This window comes from Microtus pennsylvanicus, chromosome 13, assembly GCF_037038515.1.
Source record: "Microtus pennsylvanicus isolate mMicPen1 chromosome 13, mMicPen1.hap1, whole genome shotgun sequence".
NCBI classification, from domain to species: Eukaryota; Metazoa; Chordata; class Mammalia; order Rodentia; family Cricetidae; genus Microtus; species Microtus pennsylvanicus.
In genome coordinates this window covers 80042346-80067029 of record NC_134591.1, presented here as the reverse complement: position 1 = coordinate 80067029, position 24684 = coordinate 80042346, and the positions used below count along the sequence as shown (strand labels likewise).

Here is a 24684-nt window from a genome sequence, read left to right as displayed (position 1 = left end):
GACCTCGGCCACAGCTTACACAGTGCGGGCAGCTCCACTTGCCCTCTGGAGCCTTCTCCAGCTCCGGGTCCAGGCAGACCAGGTGGTACGCCCTCGGGCAAGTGTCACACAGAATGATCTCCCCACCCTGCTGGCACACTTCACAGTAGTCCTGGTGGTCTGTCTCATAGCCGTCACCATCATCAACTGGAAGGGGGAAAGAGGCAACGATGGAGGCCTGCCACACACAACCGTTTCCACTACCCCAGGCCAGACTGGCACCTGATAGGTGCTTAAATGATTTCAAGTGGGTGGTAGACAGACCAAAGGAGTGAAAAATTATTGGGGTTGGCTGTGAAGTATGAAGGTGGACAGAGATGGGTAAAAGATAAAGGAAGAAAGGAAGGAAGGGAGAGAGGAACAGAGGAAGGGAGGAAGGGAGGGAAGGAAGGAAGGAGAGAAGGAAGGAAGGAAGGAAGGAAGGAAGGAAGGAAGGAAGGAAGGAAGGAAGGAAGGAAGGAAGGAGGGAGGGAAGGAAGGAAGGAAGGAGAGAAGGAAGGAAGGAAGGAGAGAAGGAAGGAAGGAAGGAAGGGAGGGAGGGAAGGAGGGAGGGAGGGAGTGTACATGGAGAAATAGCAGTGAGGGAACACCATTAATCCCCAAACTTGGGAGGCTGAAGCGGGAGCATCCCTATGAGTTCAAGGCCAGCCCTGTTTACATAGCAAGTTCTAGACCAGCTAGAGCTATGTAGTGAGACCGTGTCTTAAAAGCCAAAGAGAGAGAAATGCAGATCAAAACAACTCTGAGATTCCATTTTACATCTGTAAGAATAGCCAAGATCAAAAACGCTGATGACGACTTATGCTGGAGAGGATGTGGGGAAAAGGGAACACTCCTGCATTGCTGCTGTGAGTGCAAACAGGTACAGCTGCTTTGGAAATCAGTATGGCAATTTCTCAGAATATTAGGAAACAACCTACCTCAAGACCTAGCAATACCACTTTTGGGTATATACCCAAAGGATGCTCAATCACACCACAAGGACTTGTACTCAACTATGTTCATAGCAGCACTATCCGTAATAGACAGATCCTGGAAACAACCTAGATGCCCTTTGACTAAAGAATGGATAAGAAGATGTGGCACATTTACACAGTGGAATACTACACAATGGAAAAAAATAATAACATCTTGAAATTTGTGGGCAAATGGGTGGGTCTAGAAAACATCATATCGAGTGAGGCAGCCCAGACCCAGAAAGACAAATATAATCTGTACTCATACGTGGCTTTTAGACATAAAGCAAAGAAAAACCAGCCTACAACTCACAATCCCAGAGAACCTAGCCAACAAAGAGGGCCCAAAGAGAGACATACATGGATCTAATCTACATGGGAAGTAGAAAAAGACAAGATGATCTGAGTAAATTGGGAGCATGGGGACCTTGGGGGAGGGCTGAAGGGAAGGGGAGGAAGGAAGGGAGAGGAGCAGAGAAAAATATATAGCTCAATAAAAACAATTTTAAAAAGGAAAAAATAAAATGCTTTTTAAAAAAGAGCCAAAGAGAGAGGGGGAGAGTGGGGTATTTAGTTGGGTATTTGGTGGGTCAGGAGCTGAGTGGGTAACAGATGGGGCATGGGGATGCAGTGAGCTTAAGTGCCTCCTCCAGTCCTCACTCTACTAGGGCTTCGTGTTAAGAAGTCCTAGCTTTCTTCTTCCTCCCTAGGACAAGACAGTGAACAAGGGCGACTGAGAGACAACATGGAGACTGCGTGGCTGAGGTTGAGAGAGCCTGGGACATGAGGATGCCCTTACCCCACTCCACACCCCTACCCCATCGCGGGAAGGACCACGCCCCTTGGAGAGAGCCCTACTCCCCATGCTGCACCCCCACCCCATCGCGCCCCTTGGAGAGGAGCCCTACTCCTCTTCTTCTTGCGCCTCCTCTTATTCTTCTTGCCCAGCGCGGCGGAGCACTCGGAGCGCACTGAAGAGCTATGGATGCTGGCATTGTCCAAATCAGATTCCTCGCGCTCGTCTTCCTCGCTCTGCAGGGAAGGAGGATGGGTTGATGGCTCTGCTCTGTCCCCCAACCCGGTTAGTGTACAGCCCACACACCCCACCATCCTCGGAACTCCTGCTCTCCAGTCCTCTGATGCCTCCACAGCTCTGCTCCAGACGGTTTCCCCAGGCTGTGACCTCCGACTGCCCAACTCCTAGGTCACCCTAACAACCCCCTCCTCTAGGGAATCTCCACAGATCTCTCTCAGTGGACAAGTCTGGAGGATTAATGGCTCCTTAGGAGCTGAGCTGGCCTGCTACATCTTAGAGGACCATGCTCCTCTCTGTGTCACCAATCACGGCTCCAGCCCGCCTGGTCAAACAGGCTACCTTCCAGGGCTCCACCCTCTGAGCACACCCTGTAAAGGGGCAGCTGGTCCTCCTGCCTGATGGAGCCACACTGTGGAGCAGCAGCCACAGCTAAGCCAGATGGGCCCTTGGAAGTGTCCAGTCCACAGCAATAAATGTACCAGCAGGTTTGTACGTGCAGGGACTGGGAGAAGGGCGCAGGGCTTGCCTCAGTTAGCTCGGGAAATGAATATGGTCCACTCTCTGGTCAAACAGCCCTCCCCTCAGCTCTTGGCACATACAAGCCACTCACCGAGGAACCCTTCTCCACACACACACACATACTCGAACATGCACGTGCGTGGGAACACACATGCACATACATACACACACACCGAGGAACCCTTCTCCACATATGCACGCGCACTCGAGCATGCACGGGCATGGGCACACACATGCAGATACACACATGCACGCACACACACGGAGGAACTCTTCTCTACACATGCACGCACCTGGGCACACATGAACATGCACTCAAACATGCACGCACGTGGGCACACACACACATGCGCACATGCATGCACACTCACCGAGGAACCCTTCTTCCTCTTGCTGATTCCTCCAAAGCGGAATTTGAGCCCTGCCACTCGCTTGCCCCTCCCCTTCTTCTTGGAGTCTTTGGCGCCTTTGTTCTTCTTCCTCACTCCAGGCCCTGGGCGTTGTAACAAGGGCAGCAATGACCAACACTGCCACTGATGGCCCATTTCTCCCCCACCACTTCACGGAGCCTTCAAGACCCCAGTGAGAAACGGGTCATGGGAAGACTGAGGGTCTGAGAAGCCAGGCTCTTGCTTAGGTCACGTGGGAAGTAATGAGAAAGAGACAAACCTGACCCAAGTCTGGCTGTCCTGGACACCATGCTGGCCTTCAGCTATGGACTACACTGTCCAACTGACTTGCTTCCAAGGAGCCCTTTGGCTTCCCTACCAGAGGGCAGGCCGCTCTGAAGCAACACTGCCCACCTGGGATCCATGCCTGGATCCCTAGAGAGTCATCCTGGTACCAAAAGTCAGGCCACCAGACTCCCAAACCATGGGCCAAAGGCACCTCCCACAGCTACCCCCAGCATTCCTATCTCACGGGCTGCAGGCTGGACTCTATGACATCAATTAACCACCTAGGGAATAAGGACCCCTCCCCGCCCCAGCAGCCCATCCTGCTGCCAGGGGAAGGCATGGGGTCTGGTGATAGGATTCGCACCCTTGCCAGGTAGCCTTCCCCAGTTCTCCCATGGCTACCCCACACACAAGGACATGAAGATGGGGATCCCGCTGCAACCAGGGCATGCCACGGAAAAGCTAGTTCAACCTTTCGAGCGCTGAACAGGCAGCCCAGGGAATCAACAATTCTGCGGTAGCTCCTAGGCAGGTGGAAGTGGGAAAATAGGAAAGATGGGGGCACACAGAGTTGGGGCAGGTGACCCATGGCACTTGCCCACCAGGCACTCTCTGAGACATAAAACAGAGGTGCCAGGCACCATATTCATCATTGTCCTAGACACCAAAACTCTGTGGGGTCGGCACATGGGGTCATTCCCAGACTTCTCTCAGCCCATCAAATCCCAAATCAGAACAGAATACAGAGGGGTTAACGTTCCCGCAGAGAAAGATCAATGTCCCCAACCTCTTAAACGCCAGAACTTCTACCCAGGTTGCAGCCTGGTCTCTCTGAAGCAGAAGGCCCTACTTGCCCTCCCCTCCCTTTTGCATGGAGTCAGACTGGACCTGGCCTCCTTGCTGTCCTTCCATCCCTGGTCACACCCAGTCCTGTGAGGTCCCTAGACAGGAACTCGACCCTGTGCAGGAGGCGCTCACATGAGAGGATTAGCAGGCTAACCCAAGACTACCTCAAACTTCCATAAGTCCAGGGCTGGAACTACCCCATTCTATGGGGTGGGCTGGAGTAATCTCACACTGTGACCCACCCCTCCCGCCCCCATGCCCACAGGGTGAGAGTAGCACCCTTTGGGCAAATGTTAATGCCCAAAGATGTACCCAAACTCCTTGACTTCCCCACCCTCCCCAACAGGAGACAGGGTTGAAGCCATAAAGAGGAGTCTAGTCAAGTCAGCTTGAGGTCACAGAAAATACTGGGTCCTCCATAAGGAGAACCCCTAGCTGACCTGCGGGATCTAGGAGGGTGCAGATCTGCCAGACAGAGCTCAGTGCCCACTCACCCACAGCCTTACCCTTGCCCTCTTTGGTCTTGGCCTTGCGGATGGGCAGAGGCTGGGGCATTTGCTGGGGACTGATAGCCAATGGAGGAGCAATGGTCACAGTCTCCACAGCTGCAGCCACAGCTGCCGCAGCTGCTGCTGCCGAGCTGCCCTTAAACGGGTTGTTGGCGCTGAATTCTCGCCACTTGGCCCCCAAGACGGTCATCATTTTGGACATAGGGATCTTGGGGTTCTTCTTGGCAATGAGCGGCCTATGGGAGAGATACAGGAAGGTGAGGAAGGGACCACCCTCTCTCTCACACCTGTGAGGTGTGGCCAGCCCCATAGTCCTGGCTAAAGAAACTGGACAGAACAAAGATGAGACCAGAGCACACCCCAACATACTCCTGACTCCTGACAGGGTCTCTATCTGGCTGCAGACCAGAGAGGGGCCTAGACCCCAGGACAGAGCCTGTGAGGGAAGTAGGCTATGCTAAAATGAAGGGGTCCTGACCCCAGGTCAGCAATTGCTCTAGTAACTCTCATCCATCAGGAGCCCTCTGTCCCCCTCCCCTGGATTTAGTGCCTCAGGCAAGCACAACCCCCATGGTCACCCAGCCACAGCAGCCACCCCCGGCCCACCGAAGGAACTGGCTGAAAGCCTTGTAGTTGGTTAGCGTGTGGTAGTCTTCCTCTGAGAACAGGTAGTCCACATCATCAAGGCCCCACTCCGCCATGAGCTGCCCCGAGGACTTTGGCTCCTGCAGAGAGAGAGGTGGGATCAGGGGCAAAGGCCTTCTGACCTGCCTGCTGCTCTGAGAAAGGGGAAGATGGGAACCCGCAACTGAAGAACAACTCCCACCTACCCCTGGGACACCTGAAAGCCACACCCACCTACCCGCCAACCCCACCAGGGGGGTGTCTCAGATGCTGGCTCACAGGATGCTGTGAGTTTTAACACTGAGACTGGGGAAAGGAGGTCGGAGACAAGCCCAGGCTGTTCTGGTAGACTGGGACAGAGTGATAGCAGTGGACAGTGCTCAGAGTCCCACGGTCACTTCCCAGATGTGGTATTAAGTGAAGTGTGTAACAATCCTAAGGGTCCCTGTGAGTCTTCAAAAGGGCTATCCTAAGAGTCAGAAAGCTACAGGACAAGATGCCCTAGTGGGCGGGGATCAGATGAAGAGATGGCAAGACAGGTCTCTGTGTAACCCTGGCTGTCCTGGAACTTGCTATGTAGACCAGGCTGGCCTCAAACTCACAGAGATACTCCTGCCTCCACTGGGATTAAGTCATTTGCTACTACACCCAGCTGTTTTTAATTGATTTCTTCCTATGTATAGGGCTGTTTCGTCTACACGTATGTCTATGCACTACATGCGGACCTGGTGCTGGCAGAGGCAGAAAAGGGCATCAGATCCCCCGACACTAGAGTTACGGTTTTGATCCACCATTTGGGTACTGGGAATTGAACCTGGGTCCTCTAGGAGAGCAGTTAGTGTTCTTAAGCACTGAGCCATGTCTCCAGCCTCGCTATCTGAGTCAGTTCTAACCCTCACTCTCTCAGATACCAGCAGTGAGAAGTAAACAAATTAGTTCACCCTTCTGCCTCAGTTTCCTCATGCTGCCTCAGAGAATTAGCACAGTGAATGGTTTAGTGACTGTTACCACGGAACCCCACTCCCCCATACCGTATCTCTTCCAAGTAATCTTGACTCGTCCCCACCAACCCCAGCATTCACCCACTAAACCAATCAGCACACACCTTTCTCTGCCACAGTTCCTAGCCTTTCTGACCAGCCAGGGGACACAGACCCCCATCCACAGAAGCAGAAAAAGAAGTGTTTCCAGCCTTGGGTGACACCAGTAAATGCCACACAGAACCGTCTGCCCTGACTCCTCAAACTCCCTTGGAAGCTAACTTTCTGGCCCTGCAGTGGAAGGCCACCCTGCTGGTGCAAACACCTTCCCTGGGTCCCCAGAACCTGTGTCCCAGAAATGACCCACAAAGCAAGAGGGCTTAAGAACCTGGTTCCACAACAGCTCAGGGATGGTTCCATGGGGGACCTGCCCCCTCAGGCACACCCAGGCCTTCCTGAAGGCACCTCCACGGAGCACAGAAATAAGCAGGACTTCTCGACAGCCCCCAGAGTCAATTTCTCAAAACTGTCCCCAAGGCTGTTACCAGTCACTGCTGATTCACAGCACACCCACCAATGACTGATGGATCACACGGGGTGTCAGGACACCCCAAGTACGCTCTGCTCCCTGAAGTCTGCCAGTCTTCAATCATTCATAGCAATCTGCCGGGCAACGGCGACTGTGTTGATGTCTATGGTGCCACATCATAGCTCACAAACCACTCCTGGTGACATGAGGTCGCCCACCCGCACCTCACAGCCCAGGGATGGCCTCTGTTCAACCGTGATGCCTTGGCTTGCTTTATGACAAAGATGCCCGTGCCCAAAAGACAGCCAGGCCCATCTCAGCCACAGCCATGCCGCTCCAAGTTCACTGAGAGGCTGGAGGGACACCCATGTGGACAGAGCGGCAGGGTGCACCAAGTACCCAGGCAGGGCTGTCCACAGATGCTTGTGGCAAAGACTCCATTTGTTATTTTATCTCCTCAAATGGCTCCAGGCAAGAGGTTCCCGGCAGCAAACCTGAGCTGACGCTACGTATCACTCTCTCCAGAAACAGCTGCATGCACGGGTGGGCAAGCTGCTGCCAAGAGCAGCCCCAATCTGTCAACAAGACACCGCACCGTGGCGACCACAGACTCCTAAGTCCTCCCTGCATAGCTGAGACTTCGCGATACAAACTCCCCATATCCCATGTCCGAGATCCAGGTGCATGTGGGTGAGGTCCCCAACTCGGGCTCTGGGAGCACCCCTATCCCCTGCCTGACCTCAGCTCCCCAACTCGGGCTCTGGGGGCACCCCTATCCCCCGCCTGACCCCAGCTCCCTAACTCGGGCTCCGGCGGCACCTCTGTCCCCCGCCTGACCCCAGCTCCCCAACTCGGGCTCTGGGGGCACCCCATCCCCTGCCTGACCCCAGCTCCCTAACTCGGGCTCTGGGGGCACCCCTATCCCCCGCCTGACCCCAGCTCCCTAACTCGGGCTCCCGGGGCACCCCATCCCCCGCCTGACCCCAGCTCCCCAACTCGGGCTCTGGGGGCACCCCTATCCCCCGCCTGACCCCAGCTCCCTAACTCGGGCTCCGGGAGCACCCCTATCCCCTGCCTGACCTCAGCTCCCCAACTCGGGCTCTGGGAGCACCCCTATCCCCCGCCTGACCTCAGCTCCCCAACTCGGGCTCTGGGGGCACCCCTATCCCCTGCCTCACCCCAGCTCCCCAACTCGGGCTCCGGGGGCACCCCCATCCCCCGCCTGACCCCAGCTCCCTAACTCGGGCTCCGGCGGCACCTCTGTCCCCCGCCTGACCCCAGCTCCCCAACTCGGGCTCTGGGGGCACCCCTATCCCCCGCCTGACCCCAGCTCCCTAACTCGGGCTCCCGGGGCACCCCATCCCCTGCCTGACCCCAGCTCCCCAACTCGGGCTCTGGGGGCACCCCTATCCCCCGCCTGACCCCAGCTCCCTAACTCGGGCTCCGGGAGCACCCCTATCCCCTGCCTGACCCCAGCTCCCTAACTCGGGCTCTGGGAACACCCCTATCCCCCGCCTGACCTCAGCTCCCCAACTCGGGCTCTGGGAGCACCCCTATCCCCCGCCTGACCTCAGCTCCCCAACTCGGGCTCTGGGGGCACCCCTATCCCCTGCCTGACCCCAGCTCCCCAACTCGGGCTCTGGGGGCACCCCATCCCCCACCTGACCCCAGCTCCCTAACTCGGGCTCCGGCGGCACCTCTGTCCCCCGCCTGACCCCAGCTCCCCAACTCGGGCTCCGGGGGCACCCCTATCCCCTGCCTGACCCCAGCTCCCCAACTCGGGCTCCGGGGGCACCCCCATCCCCCGCCTACCCCAGCTCCCTAACTCGGGCTCCGGCGGCACCTCTGTCCCCCCGCCTGACCCCAGCTCCCCAACTCGGGCTCCGGGGGCACCCCTATCCCCCGCCTGACCCCAGCTCCCCAATTCGGGCTCCGGGGGCACCCCATCCCCCGCCTGACCCCAGCTCCCTAACTCGGGCTCTGGGGGCACCCTATCCCCCGCCTGACCCTAGCCCGGCCGATTACCTTCAAGCCTCCGTCGTCATTATCATCCTCGTCCTCGTCCCTCTTTTTCCGCTTGGCTTTCTTCTCCTTCTTCTCCTTCAGTTTCTTCTTCTTCTTCTTGGTGGGGGAGTAGTCGCTGCCTTCGCTCTCCGACTTCTCTTCCAGGTCCTCCTCATTGTCTGACAGCTCATCGTTGCTCCCCTGGAAAAGAAAGGGGAGCGGTGAGGGTGCCAGAGACCTGGGGCAGAAGGCCTGGATAAGCTGCTGGGCCACCATCTTTCTTCATCCATGGTGCACAGAGGGGCGAGCGTGAGCAGAGGTAACTGACAGAATGGTGAGGTGATCTTGAGCAAAACCAGAATTCCCCAGGCAGGCCAAGTGTGCGGTGAGCCCAGGGCAAGCTGGGCTTCAGCTTTGGTCATAGTGGATTTTGAAAGCGTGATCGCACTCCACGCCAGGAACTCCTGATAGAGTCCATGATGGCCAGAGGAGAAAGCCGAAGGATATGAGAGAAGCTCCAAGCAGGAGCTGACCTGCCCACTAGCGCCCACCCTCACCCTGCGATCAGGGAGTGAGTGCAGAGAATCAGCTCTCCAGAGGCCACCACAGTACGAGCCTGTCTCCAGGATGGCCACTCCATCTCAATGGTAGAAAAGGTAAATTAGGCAGCTCTTGAGATTGACTCCTTGATTTTGTTTTCTGTCTGTAGAAGCAGAAAATGGCCCATTTATATGGAGATTAGGGTGTTTAGAGTCATAGCATGCCCACCAGAAGGATGCTGTCCCTGGACAGAAACGGTTTGCCTGTGACTGGGAGGGAGGCAGAGCCCTGTCCTCTCCTACGTGGGTCTGCAGGGACAGGCTGGCACTGTCACCACAATTACCAGCTCAGGACTTGTTACACCTGTGATGCCTGTGAGGTGTTTTCAAGGTGAGCAAAGACAGGAGTGAGGAGAGATGGGGAGAGCCAGAAATATGGAGAGTGCCCTATAACTCAGCAACTGGGGACAGGGAAGGAGAAAAAAAAAACAAGAGAAAAAAAGGTGATGATGGGAGATGGGGCAACAGGGTCTACCTGGAGAATCCTGGGAGCCCCTCAGAATTCTCTTGCCTTTCCCGGTAGAGAACCTGCAGGCCACACCCCATCAGTTAGCTGAGGGTGAACTTATCACTGAAGGGGTTTCTCCCTGCAGTCCAGCTCGGCAGACCCCACCCAGATGTTCTCCTGGAAGCTCAGCTCAATCTCCCCACTAAGAGCCCTGCTCTCGCGCCTGTCACCTGCTAACCAATCATCACATCAGTGCACTGCCAAGCCTCCTCACTTTCCCAGAATACCGACTCTGGTCTGCAGCCAAGGGACAGCTCCCAGCTCCCACAACTACCAGTGATGTGGGATTCAGAAGCCACAGTTCTCAGATTACAGCAGGGGAAAGTGAAGTCAGTTAGGGACATCCTCTCCCCCCAGGCGACAGAGGCCAGCCAAGCTCTCTGAGACGATGTCCACGAGATCTGCGAGCTCCAGTCCTCACCCCAAAAGGAGGGTAGATGAGAGACAGAGGGTATCCCAGACAGCAGCTGCAGCCGGCCCCGGAAAAAGAAACCCAGGCACTACACCGCAGTAGAGGCCGAAAGACCAAGGGTGGATCCTTGTGTGGCCTGCCTGCAGGTCCTTGCTAGCCTGGGACACGTGCAAGTCATTGTAACAACCTGAACCTCCAACTCTCTCGTCTGTGCAGTGAGAAAGGAACCAGGGGCATTGTGCACATGGAGACCCTGACATGGAGGTGCCGTGCTCAGAAACTGGGGTGGCATGAAAACCAGTTGTTCACCATGTGTCCTGGCAGGGGGCTTCGGCCAGAGCTGTCTGCATTCACAACCACAGTTACTCCTGATACAATTGGACCACACCCAAGCAGAGGCATCTCCCGGTGACAACACCCCAAAACGGTGATGACTCTGCTTGGGGGGCAGAGAAATTGCAGAGGTAACATAGGTCCCGCCCCACTTCTACCCACTGGGACAGGACCAAAGTCAGCCACATGGGCCACGGGCAGCTGAGTGACGGTATGGGTAGACAACACGACTCTGCCTGGTAGCTGGCCAGAGTGTGTCCTGGGTAGAAGACACCACCATATCTGGGTTCAGGAGTGACCAGCACAAAGGGAGGCTGGAAGGCGCCTCCGGCAGATCGCAGTGTCTGCCAGAAGCAGCAGCAGCCTGTGCTCGGCACGGAGAGGGGGCGGGGCTGACTGAAGCTGAAAGCCTGGCCTGGATAGGAGGATTCAGGCGAGCACACTTCAGAGCTGGAGGAAGGCAGGGATTGAGCTGGAGCCCTGGGTGTGGATCTCAGGCTTGGTGTCCCTTTCCTCCGGCCATCCATCAAAGCATAGTCCGAATGTTCACCTCTTATTCCACCACCCCCCGGGGGAGAAGACCCTGACCGCCAGCCCCTAGCCCCCAGCCCATCTCTCTTCTCCCCTGCCCCGCCTCTTCCATGCCCTCGGATGACAGTGCCAGCAGAACTTGGACCAGCTGTTTATACGCTTCCACTCCTGGGCCTCCTCCTCCCCGTGACACACATCATAAAAACATCCCGCCTCACAGAAAAGATGGCGAGGGGGGAACGTTGCAACTGGATGGGAAAAGCATGCACCAGAGGGCTGTGGGCAGGACCTGGGGGTAGCGGTGTCACTGGAGAAGGGGAAAACTGGCCACAAACCAGACCAAGAGGGACCACTCGGTGTCTCGGAACCTACTAGGGTGCACATCTTTAATCCCAACACTTTTGGGAGTAAAGGCAGGAGAATCTGTGAGTATGAGGTCAGCCTGGTTGATAGACCAGATCCCAGGCTATCTAGTAAAGTGAGCCACACCCCACTCAGGAAGGAGACACAGACCGATCGTTCTAACAAATCCCGCAAACCAACCTCAGTCCTGAGGTCTAAGAGAAACCAAAATCCAACAGCAGGCTGTGAGAATGAGGATGACAAGTTGGGCCTCTGACCTTGGCATTGTCCTTTGCGGAAACAATCCTGGGTGTGACTGTAAGTGTTGCACTAGTGGCTGTGAGAAGAACCTGAGGGCACACGCGCAAAGCACCTCCGATGCCACACCCATGTTGAGGGCAAAGGGGGGGTCTCCGCTCGGAGCCCCTCTGCCTGCTGAGGGCACAGCACACCGGCCATGGTTGGTGGGGGCCCCAAACAGTCCGTGCAACACACCCTTTCTCTTCCCCACTCCTCAGTTTCTGAATCCTAGCCTCCTGTCTCCTCCTCCTCTCCCTTCTATGCCCAGCACACACATCACATCTCCTGGAAAAAAAAAAAAGCATTTGGACTCAAAGGAAGAACTCAGGGAGTTGGTCATTCTCGACTTGGGGTCCTTCAAGACTGAGAGGGAAAAAGAAAGAATGAAATATGAGCCTTCCCATTCACCAGTGTTATAAACAGTTATAATTTAGCACTGAATAATTGGTTGCTATGGCAACCGCTGCAGTACAGGTTGAAATCAGTTCTCCCTCCTGCTCTCCGGTCTGACGGGGAGCTTCATCTACATATGCTCAGGTTCCGGCTGCAGCCCGGTTATTTTATGTAAATCGGGATCCACAGCTTGCTGCTTGCCTGTGCCCCGCCACCCGCCCAAGCCACTGCTTAGAGCCCACCTGCTCAGGCCCCCTCTGTGCCTCAGAGTCACCTGGTGGGGGATGCAGTGTTGAGGTCGGGGAGGAAGGAGATTCCCACACCGGTGATCTAGGGCTGCGGGGTGGGTGGGTGAGCAGACACAGCCTCCTCTTTGTAAATAGCACGCTATAGACCTCCATCCCCATCCCCGGGTCCTGCAGCTGGATAGCGTTAAACCGGGGGGGGGCAGGGGAGGTGAAGGGGGAGGGTGCCTTGAAGTCTTGTCTACCCCAGTGTGCACCCTTTTAAAGAAGACGTATTGCATTGCAAGGAGAGGCGGCAGGAGCGAAGGAGGGAATGGAAGAGCAAAGGGGAGGGGAGATGAGATGGAGAGGGGAGATTAATAAGGCAGAGGAAAGAATCACGGGTCAGAGGACGGCAGGACAGAGACCCCAACCCTACAGCCCCATGCCCTCCCCACCCCTGGCATCCTTCTTAGCCAGAGCCACGTCAACCCTGGGCCCAGGAAGAAGCCAGAAAAAGCCAGTCCTGCTTAGAACAAAAGCCCCCCCACCCAGGAACCCCCAGCCAGCCGGGCATTTTATCTAGAAGAGAATGGTCCCAGCCAATGGCCTGACGCTTGGCAAGTCCTCTGCCGTGAGGCCCAGGACCTGAGGTTGAAAACAGCAACAACAGCCTCAAGCAGAAAGTCTGGGGACCTGGGAGCCAGGGCCTCACAGAACCTATCCACTGCCCAGCCATGGACCGGTCTGCAGGACCAAGCAAGTAGGAGGCAGTGGCTGCAGGAGGAGAATTCTGGGGCCCCTGTGTCAAAGGAGCTGGTTCCCAGCACTCCCTTCAATGGGGAGTCCCCAAGCACAGCGCCCACATCCTGCCTCCACTTTCTCCTCTGGATAATGGGGACAGAGAGCTCTGGTGACACCTTGGAGGAAGCCTTAAAATATAGGTCTGTGGACCAGAACCCTTGACGACCTGCTTCCCTTCCTTCCTGCTGGAGACAGACTTCTGGGAGGAGACAAACACGTCAATCCCAGACAACATGCCAGACTACAGAGAGCCTTGACGGGCACAGAAGTCAGCTGAGGGGTCAGGGATTCCACGAGAGCCAAGTGTGGTGCACATACATGTGCGTGAACACACACGCACTCAACAAGAGAGCTGACTAACACACAAAGCCGGGAGAGGTTGGGGTGGGCTAGAAGGGGCGGCTGAGGAGCTCGCCACAGAGGGTTGCCACACATTGCTGAGAGAATCCTTAGGTTAGGCTGTCCTCACCGTCCTAGACAAGACGCTAAAACAGAGGAGAAAACATACAGGCTGCAGGTTGAGCTTAGGTCCCCTCCGATGCCCTTGGCCTTCTCCATAGTCGTCTGTCAGATAGACACTTGCTGGGTCAATGTCCGACATGATCCCCACACAGGGAAAGTGAAGAGGACAGAGTTGATGCTCAAGAGGGAAGTGGCTCTAACCTGCCTCTCACCACCATTTTCTCTCTTTTGGGGCTCTCCTCACTTCTACCCCCAGCCTGCATGCTGGAGCCCCATATAAACCTGCTCAAAGCCTCACAGTGACTCAGTTTTACGGAGGGACAGGCAAGAGGTCACCCCCGTGAGTGGCCCTCTGAGCACCTCTGCTCCCTCATTTAGAAGGAGAGGTGTATGCTCCACCATCCTGGCAGGGCGGCCTGGAGATGCAGGAGGTGAGAAGACAGAACAGTCTTGTCCTGAATGGGAAAGACACTAAGCTACCGCCTGCCTCAGTTTCCCCACACCATCAGTTCCCAAGGCCGATCTCAGGGATGAAGCAAGTCAGCATAAGGCACATGGAAACATAATGTCAGCAAGCAAGCCACCTCACCTCTTCAGCCTTGAGTCCCAGCACCCTGCACACAGAGCCACCAAGAACCAGGAAGTAAAGAACAGGAACATTAATGCCACCACACACAAGCGCAACCCTTACACACAGCCCATTCCTCGCGGGAGCCTCCTGGTGTTTCTCTGACCTTCTCTGCTCTCAGTAGGATTCACTGAGGAGACAAGAGGCTCCAACAGAACAGCCAGAGAGAGGCCAGACAGCAACGCTGCCAGGGACCAGGCTGAGACCACAGTGCGGGGCAGGGAGGCAGCCAGAGAGAGCAACATGGCGCTCCAGCTCAGCACAGGACAGCTGAACCTCCAACCTTCTCAAGAAGCCCAACATGCCATTTCCATCTCAGGGGACTCCTGCACGGCACCTCCGCAGGTGTCCAAGGGGCGCCCAAGGCCCAAGCACACCCCACCCCACACCTCGCCTCCTTCCAAGGGGTGCCCAAGGCCCAAGCACAAGGCCCAAGCCCACCCCACCCCATGCCTCACCTCCTTCTTCTTCCGTTTCCCTTTGGACTTGCTCTCTTTCAGCTTCTTGGGCTTCTTCTTGGGAAGGCTCACGGGCTCTGCAGGGAAGAAATCCTCGAAGCCTTCAAGGCCACCGTCGTCTTCTTCTGCAGGGGTTAGAAGGGAGAGGAGTCACCTTCAGTTTCAGGCAGAACCAGGGACACAGAAGCAGAGGCAGGCCACGGAACCCCCATACCACCCAGATCCAACAACTCCAGATCACGGCCATGCAGCCACAGTCCTAGGACAAGCGACAACTGTCATGTCCACCCTGGTGGGCAGCACAGGTCACTGCCACTCTCTAGGCTTTCCCTCCCTCCCTCCTCTGTGAGAAGGGACAATAATCACCTAGTCCTGAACCCAATAAGCAAAAGCGAGTGTCTAATCTTGTGTCCTTACTGATCTGGGAGAGAAGTGACCTCATGGGACGTCAAAGCCATCGCTAGTTGGCCTAGGGAAGGCTGGGGCCCAATAGAGAGGCCAAGCTGAGGTTCAAGTACAGCTGAGATGTGACTAACAAATGCAAGACAATAAGGGACCCGGGTTCCAGTAGCCTAAGACTTGATAGGATCCCTCTTAATGTGGGATTCAAGACTACACTGCCTCCCCTGCCCAGTCCTGTGCAGGGAATCAATACACATGACAATCCCAGATCGGAGGGCTAGCGGGATGCTAAGCCCATTCCACATATGCGTTTTCCAGAAAATGCTCACAAATCCCAAATTCCCTTAGTGACATGCCTGAATATGCCCGTGACCCCAGCGCTGGGGAGAGCCTGCTAGCCACACAACCTAATCAAACAGAGGAACCTGTGGCCCAGTAAGAAGTCCTGTCTGAGGTAACGAGGCAGAATGTGATAGAGAAGGCATCGATGCCTTCCTTTGGCCTCCACGTGTGCACGGACCCACGCCCTCAGGCATTTCTTCACACCACAGTCAACTGTCTTTAATTAAAGGCCAAGAGGGAACAGGGTGGGCTTTGGGCTAGGGTCATTAAAAAAGGTGGCTATTGGCTCCATGTCACCCCAAAAGGAAAAAGGTAAGTCTGCCTCAGCTCACCCTCAACTAGAAGGGACTTCTGTACTGGGGAGACATGGTGAGCTCAAGCCTGACTCCTACCTACTGGGGAAACCCAGGTTGAACCAGTGTTCCTATTCACCAGACATGACCTCAGAGGTGAGGTGTCAAGGGTCATCTCAAGGACATGGCAGCAAGAATCAAACCACCCAGAGTAAAGAAATGGCCACCCAAAGCGGCAAAGGACAGAGAGATGACCACCCAGGGGGCAAAGGACAGAGAGATGACCACCCAGGGGGCAAAGGACAGAGAGATGGCCACCCAGGGGGCAAAGGACAGAGAGATGGCCACCCAGGGGGCAAAGGACAGAGAGATGGCCACCCAGGGGGCAAAGGACAGAGAGATGGCCACCAAGGGCAAAGCGAGGCTTCCAGAATTATGCAGCTCCAGGACTATGAGAGCAAGCCTCCTTCACCAGCCCATAACCTGGGTGCCATAGCAGGCCCCTCCTGCCACCAACTTCATGTTCTATGCGCAATGAGTGGGTAGGGGTGGTCAGAGGAGTAGAGTCTATGCCTCGCATGTATGCATAGAGAGGTATTGTTCTTCTCAGGTCCCACCAAGTCCTCCTGGCAGCCTTCAGTCACCTGAACCCCAGAGCCCTGTGGAAGACAGGTTCCCGATGGCTCTCTCTGATCCCTGTACATGGTGGCTAATTTCAATCACACATATCCTCCTCTCAGAGGGCAACTCATGGCTCCAGTAGCTAAGAAAATCCCCTCCTGAACCCTGTGTGGTCAGTCTGCGTATGTACAACCTCCTACTAGGGCAAGGTACCCCTCGGCACCAGGACCCCATCCAAGGAATAAGCCCTGCCTGCCCACACAGCTCCCCAGAGTCTCCGGAGCAAGGATAGCACGTGCCAAAGTTCCGGCCCCTCCCTAGAGTTGGAATCCAGAAGAAGCAGCCGCAAACCCAGAGAGAAGGAGGCAGACTCCAGGCAGGACTGGAAGCTGGTGTAAGGAGGGAACCTGAGTATAGTCAGGTCATCCCTGGAGGACCACCGCAGCAAACACAGAGAGGAGGAGGCAGGTCATCCCTGGAGGACCACCGCAGCAAACACAGAGAGGAGGAGGCAGGTCATCCCTGGAGGACCACCGCAGTACGTGCCAACCCACAGAGAGTGGTACTGCTGAGGCAGGGTCCATGTGAGGGGTACAGCTAACACGGTCTTGGCAGGACTCCAGAGCACAGGGCAGTGGGGCCACTCCTGACTGAAGCTTATGTGGGCCAGGAATCCCAGCTGAGACTAGGTGATGTTGGAAGGAAGCATCCTGCTCCTCTGAGCTCTGATGTGCCCCAGGCAGGGTAAATCTACGAAGAGGCCCTTAGTGTCATCTTAAAGTCTTGGCAACGACGCTGAAGATGGCAGGAGGCCAGGTCAGAGTGGCCAGCGGGATGCCCATCCGCACCTGCGTATTCTCCCAGGATCACAGACACCCGCCCAAGCAGAAGCACCCCCACCCCCTGGGAGTGCCCCACACCAGTTATGTAACGGGCTCCAGGCTGATGCAATCTCAAGGGGGCCCTTCTCCCTCCTGCCTCTGCAGGGAAGTCCCCTGTCTCCACCTAGCAGGGAAATCCCCAGACTTAGAAGCCAGCCCAGCACATGTTCCCCAACTGACCAGCAGGAAATGGAGGTCCACAGGTGACTAGGAATGTTCTATAAGGAAGCTTGTGATCTACTCACGGATACAGAAGATAGTAAGAAGGAGCCCCCAGGCTAGCTGTAGCTCATCCAGAACATAGACCCTATCTATGTCCACAAACAGCACCCCTCTTCCTCCGCAAGGCAACCTCACAGTCCAAGGCTGCCGGTTAGTTAAAAAGAAAAAAATAAATAAATAAATCTCCCTCCAGGATATTTTCAGAACTGGCACGTGAGGATGAGGACCCAGCTCTGACCACGCCTGTCTCTAGCAGGCACTTCCTGTGCCTACACTGATTCTGGTAGCCCAGAGGACACCTCAGGCCTGGCCCTCCATGATCCCACCCCATCACCCCACACACCTAGCCCTCACTGGCACTGCAACCCTCTCTTCCCAAATGGGCCCTCGTCCTCTTTGGTGACAGGTCCCGAGCCTTCTAAAATCAAGCTTGGGAGTCACCATCCAAGTCACCCCAACGGCAGCCACGCCCAAGTCTCAGGCTTCTGCAATCACCCCTATTCTTCCTTCCCGTGGGCCTATCTGCCAGGGGCAGGTGAGGGGCAGTTTTTATAACAAGGGGCATGTAGCCAATGGGGGAGATAGGATTCCACTACTCTGGAGTGAGGGGACCCAGGGTGGGGGCAGCCAGCCCATAAAACAGTTGCCCTGCCAATTCCCAGCCCAAGGAGGCTGCCCCACTGCCCTCCTGGCCCATCTGGCTGCACCCTCAAACACCAGCCAGCCCTGCCGAGCCCCAGGGCCTGAGGCTCCATCGATCCTAGCCAGCTATAATTAGGACCATTAGCTTGGTAACTCTTACATCTTAAGTGGCCCCAGTCAGAGCAGGCCTGAGAAAGAGCAAGGGGAGCTACTTCCAAGACTTGGGGTGGGGGACAGCAGGAAGAGGAGGGACAGCGTGAGGTGTGGGGGACAGAATCTGGCAGGGTAAAGGCACAACTTCCAAAGCTTTTTCCGATCTCTGCCAGCCCCTTGTTAGCTGGCCACACGCCCTCTAGCTCAGGCCTGGATTCTCCAGCTGCAGCTGGGTGAGCCGGGTGACCCTTCCCAGCTAGTAAATGATAGCAGTGGCACTGAGCCAGGTGTGGTGGCACAGGCCTCTCATCTCGGCACTCCACAGTCTGAGGCAGGGTGATAGCAAAGTCCAAGGCCTTGCCTGATGAAACAGGAAGACCCTGCAATGGCCCCATTTACAGAGATGAGACTCCGAGGACCTCATCACCTGCCCAAACCTCGGTCCCACAGCTGTCAGGAGTACAGCCTGGTGGCAATCTAGGCAACAGGCTCATACCAGTATGTGAGCCCTCCCCTAGCTCCCCCCTTCAGGCCGTGGACCTACTCAGAACCAGGTATTTCGGCAGTGTGCCTTGTGTGCCAAGCTCAGGACTGTACTCTAGGACCACCGAAGTGGCTAAGGCCAGCTCTGGATCCGGGTTGCCAGAGCCTGAGAGGACAGATCTAGAAACCCACAGCTAGGGTGAAGTCTTGCAGACTCCAGGCCCTACCTCCTCTGAGGAAGAACAAGCCTCCAGGAGGCTTTTCCAGCCGGAAAAGAAGTTATGTCATGAGACTCAGAGGCAGGAGCCAGGACAAGACCTCCATCGCCAAAGTCTCCAGAGAGCAAATCAGCTAATGAGACCCAGCTTAGTCCACCAGCCTCCCCAGAACCCAGGGAGTAGGGGCTCCTGTTTCCAGCCTCCCCCCCAACACCCATCTTCAAGGAGGAAACAGGGCCACCTAGTGGTCAGGAAGGAACAGGCCAGAGAGGCACACTGCTTCAAACCATTACCCCTCCTGACCAGTGGCCCAAAAGTCTGCCCCAATGGCCGTTTCTTCATCTGTGAAATAGGCTTCATGCTGCAGCCTGCCTTCCTCCTGGGCAGTGGGAAGACGCTGAACTGTGAACACGAGGCCCCAATGCTGGGTGCAGTCCAGCGATGCAAAGAACCCAGGAGGGGTCACAGGGTGAAGGTACTCTGAGGTCAGTACTTGTGGACCATAAAAAGCCCGACTGACGTCCCCACTAATCTCTGAACCTCCCCCCATGGCACAGGCCCTCAGCTGATCCAGAGCAGTGCTACCGTAACCCCAGAGGTGATTAATAATTTATTTATGACATTTGACAAAACCCAGACATCACCTCATTGGCATCTCATAAAAGAAAGAGACGGCGGACCTGAGAGAGAGGGGAGGAGAGGAGGAGCTCTTACCTTAAGTGACTGGGACCTAGGAGAATGAGAATGGCCCAGGCAAGCAGGAGAAGCCTCCAGTCAGATGCAGGGCATGGGCGTGTGGGAAGAAAGGGGCAAGGAGTCGAAGACATAGAGCAACAACACAGGAGGCATGGGAAGAGACAGGGACAAGGGAGAGGCAGAGATGTCAGGCAGAGCAGATAAAGACTGAGGAGGGAATAGAGCAGGAGAAAGAGATGGAGGGAGGGGCGATAAAGACAGAATTACAGAGACGAAATAGTCTCAGAGGTTCCTCTGCAAGAGCCCTTGAAGTCTGGTGAGGTGGTGCACGTCTTTAATCCCAGCACTTGGGAGGCAGAGGCAGAAGGACCTCTGTGAGTTAGAGGGGCCAGGTGGTCCACAAAGTGAATTCTAGAACAGCCAAAACTACATGGTGAGACCTCACCCCCCAAAAGAAGTCCCCTAGAAAGTCAGACGACATGCATTGTTCAGTACTTGGGTCAAAGATAGGTGGATAGAGTGTGTAGGTGGATGGAGAGATGTCAGAAAATCAGAGTGGGGAGATGGATGGAAGCAGGTGGATGGATAATGGACAGGTAGAGTGGGCAAATGGATGGTAGATGATTTGGATAAATAAAGCATGGTGGGTGTATGGATGGAGAGATGGTGGAGAGATGGTGGTGGGGTTGATGGACAGATGAAAATGGCTGGATAGTAAAGAATGAATATAGATGTTAGATGGATAGATAAGTGAATGGTGCCAGCTGGCAGATGGATGGATGATGGATGGATAGATGGGTGGATGATGGATGGATGGATGGATGGATGGATGGATGGGTGAATGATGGATGGTGGATGAGGGATGGATGGATGGATGATGGATGGATAGATGGGTGGATGATGGATGGATGGATGGATGGATGGATGGATGGATGGATAAGGGTTGGACAGATAGATGATGGATGGATGGATGATGGATGGATAGATGGGTGGATGATGGATGGATGGATGGATGGATGGATGGAGGATGGATGGATGAGGGTTGGACAGATAGATGATGGATGGATGGATGGATGGATGGATGGATGGATGGGTGAATGATGGATGGTGGATGAGGGATGGATGGATGGATAGATGATAGACAGATTGATGGATGGATGATGGATGGATGGATGAATGCATGGGTGGATGATGGATGGATGGGTGGATGATGGATGGATGATGGATAGTGGATGGATGGATGGATGGATGGATGGATGGATGGATGGATGGATGGATAATTGGTTGGTATTGTGGATTGATAATTAGATGCTTGGGTGGGTGTTAAATACAGTCAGGCTCCCTGGACCATCCCTACTCCAAATGGGGGGGGGCAAGCTTAGAAAGCATGGGCTTTTGGGAATCATTCTCTCCTCACCTATGAACCTAAGGTGCTCACACAGGTAGCTATATCTGTGGGTGGAGATAGAAACCAGTCAAGTCTCCCTAGGACCACAGCAGTTACCCTGCCCAGCCAAAAGAGATTCTGGGCTCATCAGCTTAACAGTGATTGAGAAAGGGCTGGACCAACCAGGCAGGGAGACCTCCAGCCTAGCAAAACCCACCTCTGAGAAAAAGCCTTGAGGGCCAGGCCCTTTCCTCTCAGGCTTCTCACTCCCAGCCCTTCTCCAGCCCAGGTCCCTGACAGACACTTACTAGATGAGAGCACAAGTCTCAGAAGCATATCCTTGGGGAGGCAGGAAGGCTACCCCCTTTGGATGGTGCTAATTACACCTGCTATGGTTTGCTGTGTATGTGATGTGCTGGGCATTATGACCTGACTGTTCTATGTGCACTATCCCGAGGTCTCATAATAACCTTCTATGAGGTAGCTGCTGCTGGATTCATTCTACAAGTGAGGACACTGAGGCAGAGGGCTGGCGGCCTTGTCCCAAGACCGTGGGACTAACAAGAACAGTGCTGAGATTTAAGTTCTCCTCCACCCAACTCTTAAGTCTTCCCTTTGGCTAGCACACTCCCCCGGAAACCCAGCAGCTGCCGACCTCTGAGCCAGAAGAGGTGGGAGCCTACCCCACTTTCCTCCTCACAGCGGGCTCACCCACCAGCCACAAAGCTAGGGAGAACCAGCCAAGGAAAAGCCCGTGTGGGAAACAAACTGCACAGATGCTAATTGCTGCCAGTTGAGAATTAGCGTGAAGGCTTCCAGACCCCTGTCCCTGTCAGACTCCAGGGTTCTAAGAGGTCACTTTCAAGACCTCCTCAGCTAAGAGGCGCTCCACCACACGCTGCAAAGGGCTATGAAGCAGCTGGCAGGCCAGGCGGCCAACAGTGCAGACAGACATGAGGCCTAGCAGAGGACTCGCCCCACTTCCAGGGAGCCAGGGTGACCTGGAGACACAATCTCGTTCCAGGTGTCAGTCCAACTTGCAGTTAGGGATTCATTCCACTTGGAAGCTGGGGGAGACCGACAGAGGAAGGATAACGAGGTTCCAGAGACCAGGAAGCGCTACAAGCAGATAACCTCTTGAAATGGGTCTGAGGTGAGGGTGAAAGAGGGTGTCCCATAATGCCCTGGAGCTGGGACCTACCTGGGCAGAACAAACTTGTGAACAAAAGACTGGAGTCAAGCAGAGGTCAAGGACAGGGCCCAAGGACAGAGCCAGAGCGGCACCTGCAGTGCCCCACAGAAATACTGCGGGCAAACACTAGGAGTCAGAGCCCAGCCAGGCTGTGTGTGAACGAGGAGCACTGGGAAGACTGGATGGACCAATAGTCTGGTTCTAAGTGGTCACTGACCACTGACTGGGAAATTCTGGAGGGGCCATGGGAGAGGATGGGACCTGGGAAGATGCTAGAGCCCTGGAAGGCTCTGGGGACAAAGCAGTCATAGCAGTCAATGACAGGGCCCAGAATTCTCAGCTAGAGAGACAGGAGCAGAGATCTCCTTTGCATGGCTTTGGAAGTGTTCCTGAAGGCCCCCAGAGGGATAGTCCCCTGCCTGCCCTGGAGGCAAGTGGAGGCACAGATTAGGAGGCAGACTGGACCAAGATCCAGCCCATATTGTCCCATCATCCTGGGAGCACCCAAAACCTCACCAAACCCTACTCTCTGATGCAAGCAAGGAAGGTCAGGCAGGAAGGAAAAGGGGACACCGTTGGGATAACAAGTCCCAGAGATGGAGCTGTTAATACACACAACTGTCCACTGCCCCGTCAGTACCACAAAAGACCACGCCCCAATCACCACCAGAGATCTTTGAAGAGTTAGGCTCGTAGGTACAAAACAGCTACAGGTTTCTTGCCATGTGCTTGGCTCTGCTTTCCCCCCTGGGAGAGAAGCTGATGGCTTCAGCCTGGGATTCAGCAGTCAACTACTGGAAACCATCCCTCTGCATACCTCATCCCATGGAAGGCTCTTGGCCTGGCTAAAAGGGGAGGGGTTGGGCAGCAGACTCCTGCAGGGGGCCCCAGTGATAGCATTAAATCCCCTAAACAAGCAAGCCAGTCAGCAGAAGAGGAGACTGGGGGGCAGGGGGTGTGGCCCCTGGTGAAGATACCAAAGGCCTGGGAGGTGCTCTCCCCTGAAGAACAGGAGCTGGGGTGCGAGTGTGTGAAATAGTCTCATCCTGGGGATGTAGATTCCTGGGCAAAGGAGGACCTTCTGGCCTCTCACAAGTCCCTCGGAAGTCCAGGAGGAGCCATAGACTTGGGAAACTGAGAAGTGATAGCCCTCAGAAGGGAGGGAGTCCAGCTGACAGGGTGAGGCCCTGCCAAATTGTGCCAGGACGGGGAGCAGTTAACGGAAGAATCCTCCTGAAAGGTAACCCCTGAGACACAAGCACGCGATGGGGGCTGAATTCGAAGAAGCCGCTGGCAAGGGCAGGGGCGGTGGCCCTGGGGCGTCAGGCCCACTGGCAAGGCGGCAGGATGGTCTGGGCACACGGCTGGCACTAGCGCGCTAAGCACGCACGGCGGCCTGGGCAAAGTGCTGGGGAGCGACTGTCAAGCACCAGGAGTCGGAGCCCGCGCGCCCCGCGGGGCTCGGGCATCGCCAGCTCCCCACGCGCGACCCGTCCTCGCCCCGCCCGCAGCGCGCACGCTTCCCGCCGCCTTCAAGGGCACGCGGGCTGACCCCAGCGGCGCCGAACCCCCTCCCTCCCGCCTCGCCGCTCGCCCATGCTCCCCACCGCGGGTTCGCCCAGGGGTCCCTGGCGCACCCCGCCCCGAGCGCCGCGCCCCGATGCTCGCCCGGCCCCGCGCCCTTGGCCCGCGCGGCGCCAGCAGGGCGGGAACGCCACCCGCAACCCGGCGCCCCGCCCGCGTCCCGGGCCAGCAGGTCTCGGTGCCCCTCACCTGACATCTCCTCCTCGTTCTCCATCTCCTCCGCGAACAGCCGCGGCAGCTCCTCCTCGGTGCCCAGCGGGCCCCGCATGCCCAGTGCGGGGGGGGAGGGGAGGTGGGCGCCCCCCTCCCGCCGGGCGCGGTGCCAGCCTTAACCCGTGAGCTGCCGGACGGACCCGCGCGGCGGGCGAGGCGGTCTCGGCGAGAAGATGGCGGCCGCCGGCCCCCCCGCCCCCCCAAACCTCCACCCCCCCGTGTCGACCCCTCAAGCTCTCGGCCGCTTCTGCTCGCACCCGCCAAGCCCGGGCCGCTCCGCCCACCGCGCCCCGCAGCGCGAGTCCCGCAGCCGGCCGAGGGTGGCGGCGGCAGCGCCCGCGGCACGGCGGCACGGCGGGGGGGGGGGCGGCACACATGCCCGGATTGTGACGTCCAGTCTGGTTGCTGTGGCAACCCCATCCCATCGTTCCGCCAGCGCGACTAGTTACCAGCAGCGAACAAGTTGGGGGGACTAGTCCTGAGCAGCCTGGGGAGCGCGGGAGGGGGGTCCTGGAGCCGTCGAGGAACGAGCCGAGAAACCACGGACAGACGGACGGACGGGAAAGCTGGCTCTGGCTGCGGGGGCTCGGTGGCCCAGACCCAGGAGGAGGCGAGGCAGTGCTACCCGTGTGCGCCCCAGGC

At 56.4% G+C, this 24684-nt stretch overlaps 1 protein-coding gene across 3 annotated transcripts in view; it reads right to left on the bottom strand.

Moving 5' to 3' along the window:
• Nucleotides 1-24231, bottom strand: part of Chd5 (chromodomain helicase DNA binding protein 5) — a 55545-nt gene extending 31314 nt beyond the window's left edge. For all 3 annotated transcript variants that reach the window (XM_075946898.1, XM_075946900.1, XM_075946899.1), the window contains exons 1-8: nucleotides 24019-24231; nucleotides 14714-14838; nucleotides 8741-8920; nucleotides 5189-5307; nucleotides 4580-4818; nucleotides 2922-3043; nucleotides 1904-2027; nucleotides 20-186 (exon numbers count right to left, since the gene is read on the bottom strand). In XM_075946898.1, the coding sequence (XP_075803013.1) occupies nucleotides 20-186; nucleotides 1904-2027; nucleotides 2922-3043; nucleotides 4580-4818; nucleotides 5189-5307; nucleotides 8741-8920; nucleotides 14714-14838; nucleotides 24019-24097 (1155 nt within the window). In that variant the 5' untranslated portion in view covers nucleotides 24098-24231. The remainder of the gene's footprint in view (nucleotides 1-19; nucleotides 187-1903; nucleotides 2028-2921; nucleotides 3044-4579; nucleotides 4819-5188; nucleotides 5308-8740; nucleotides 8921-14713; nucleotides 14839-24018) is intronic.
• Nucleotides 24232-24684: the final 453 nt, after the last annotated feature.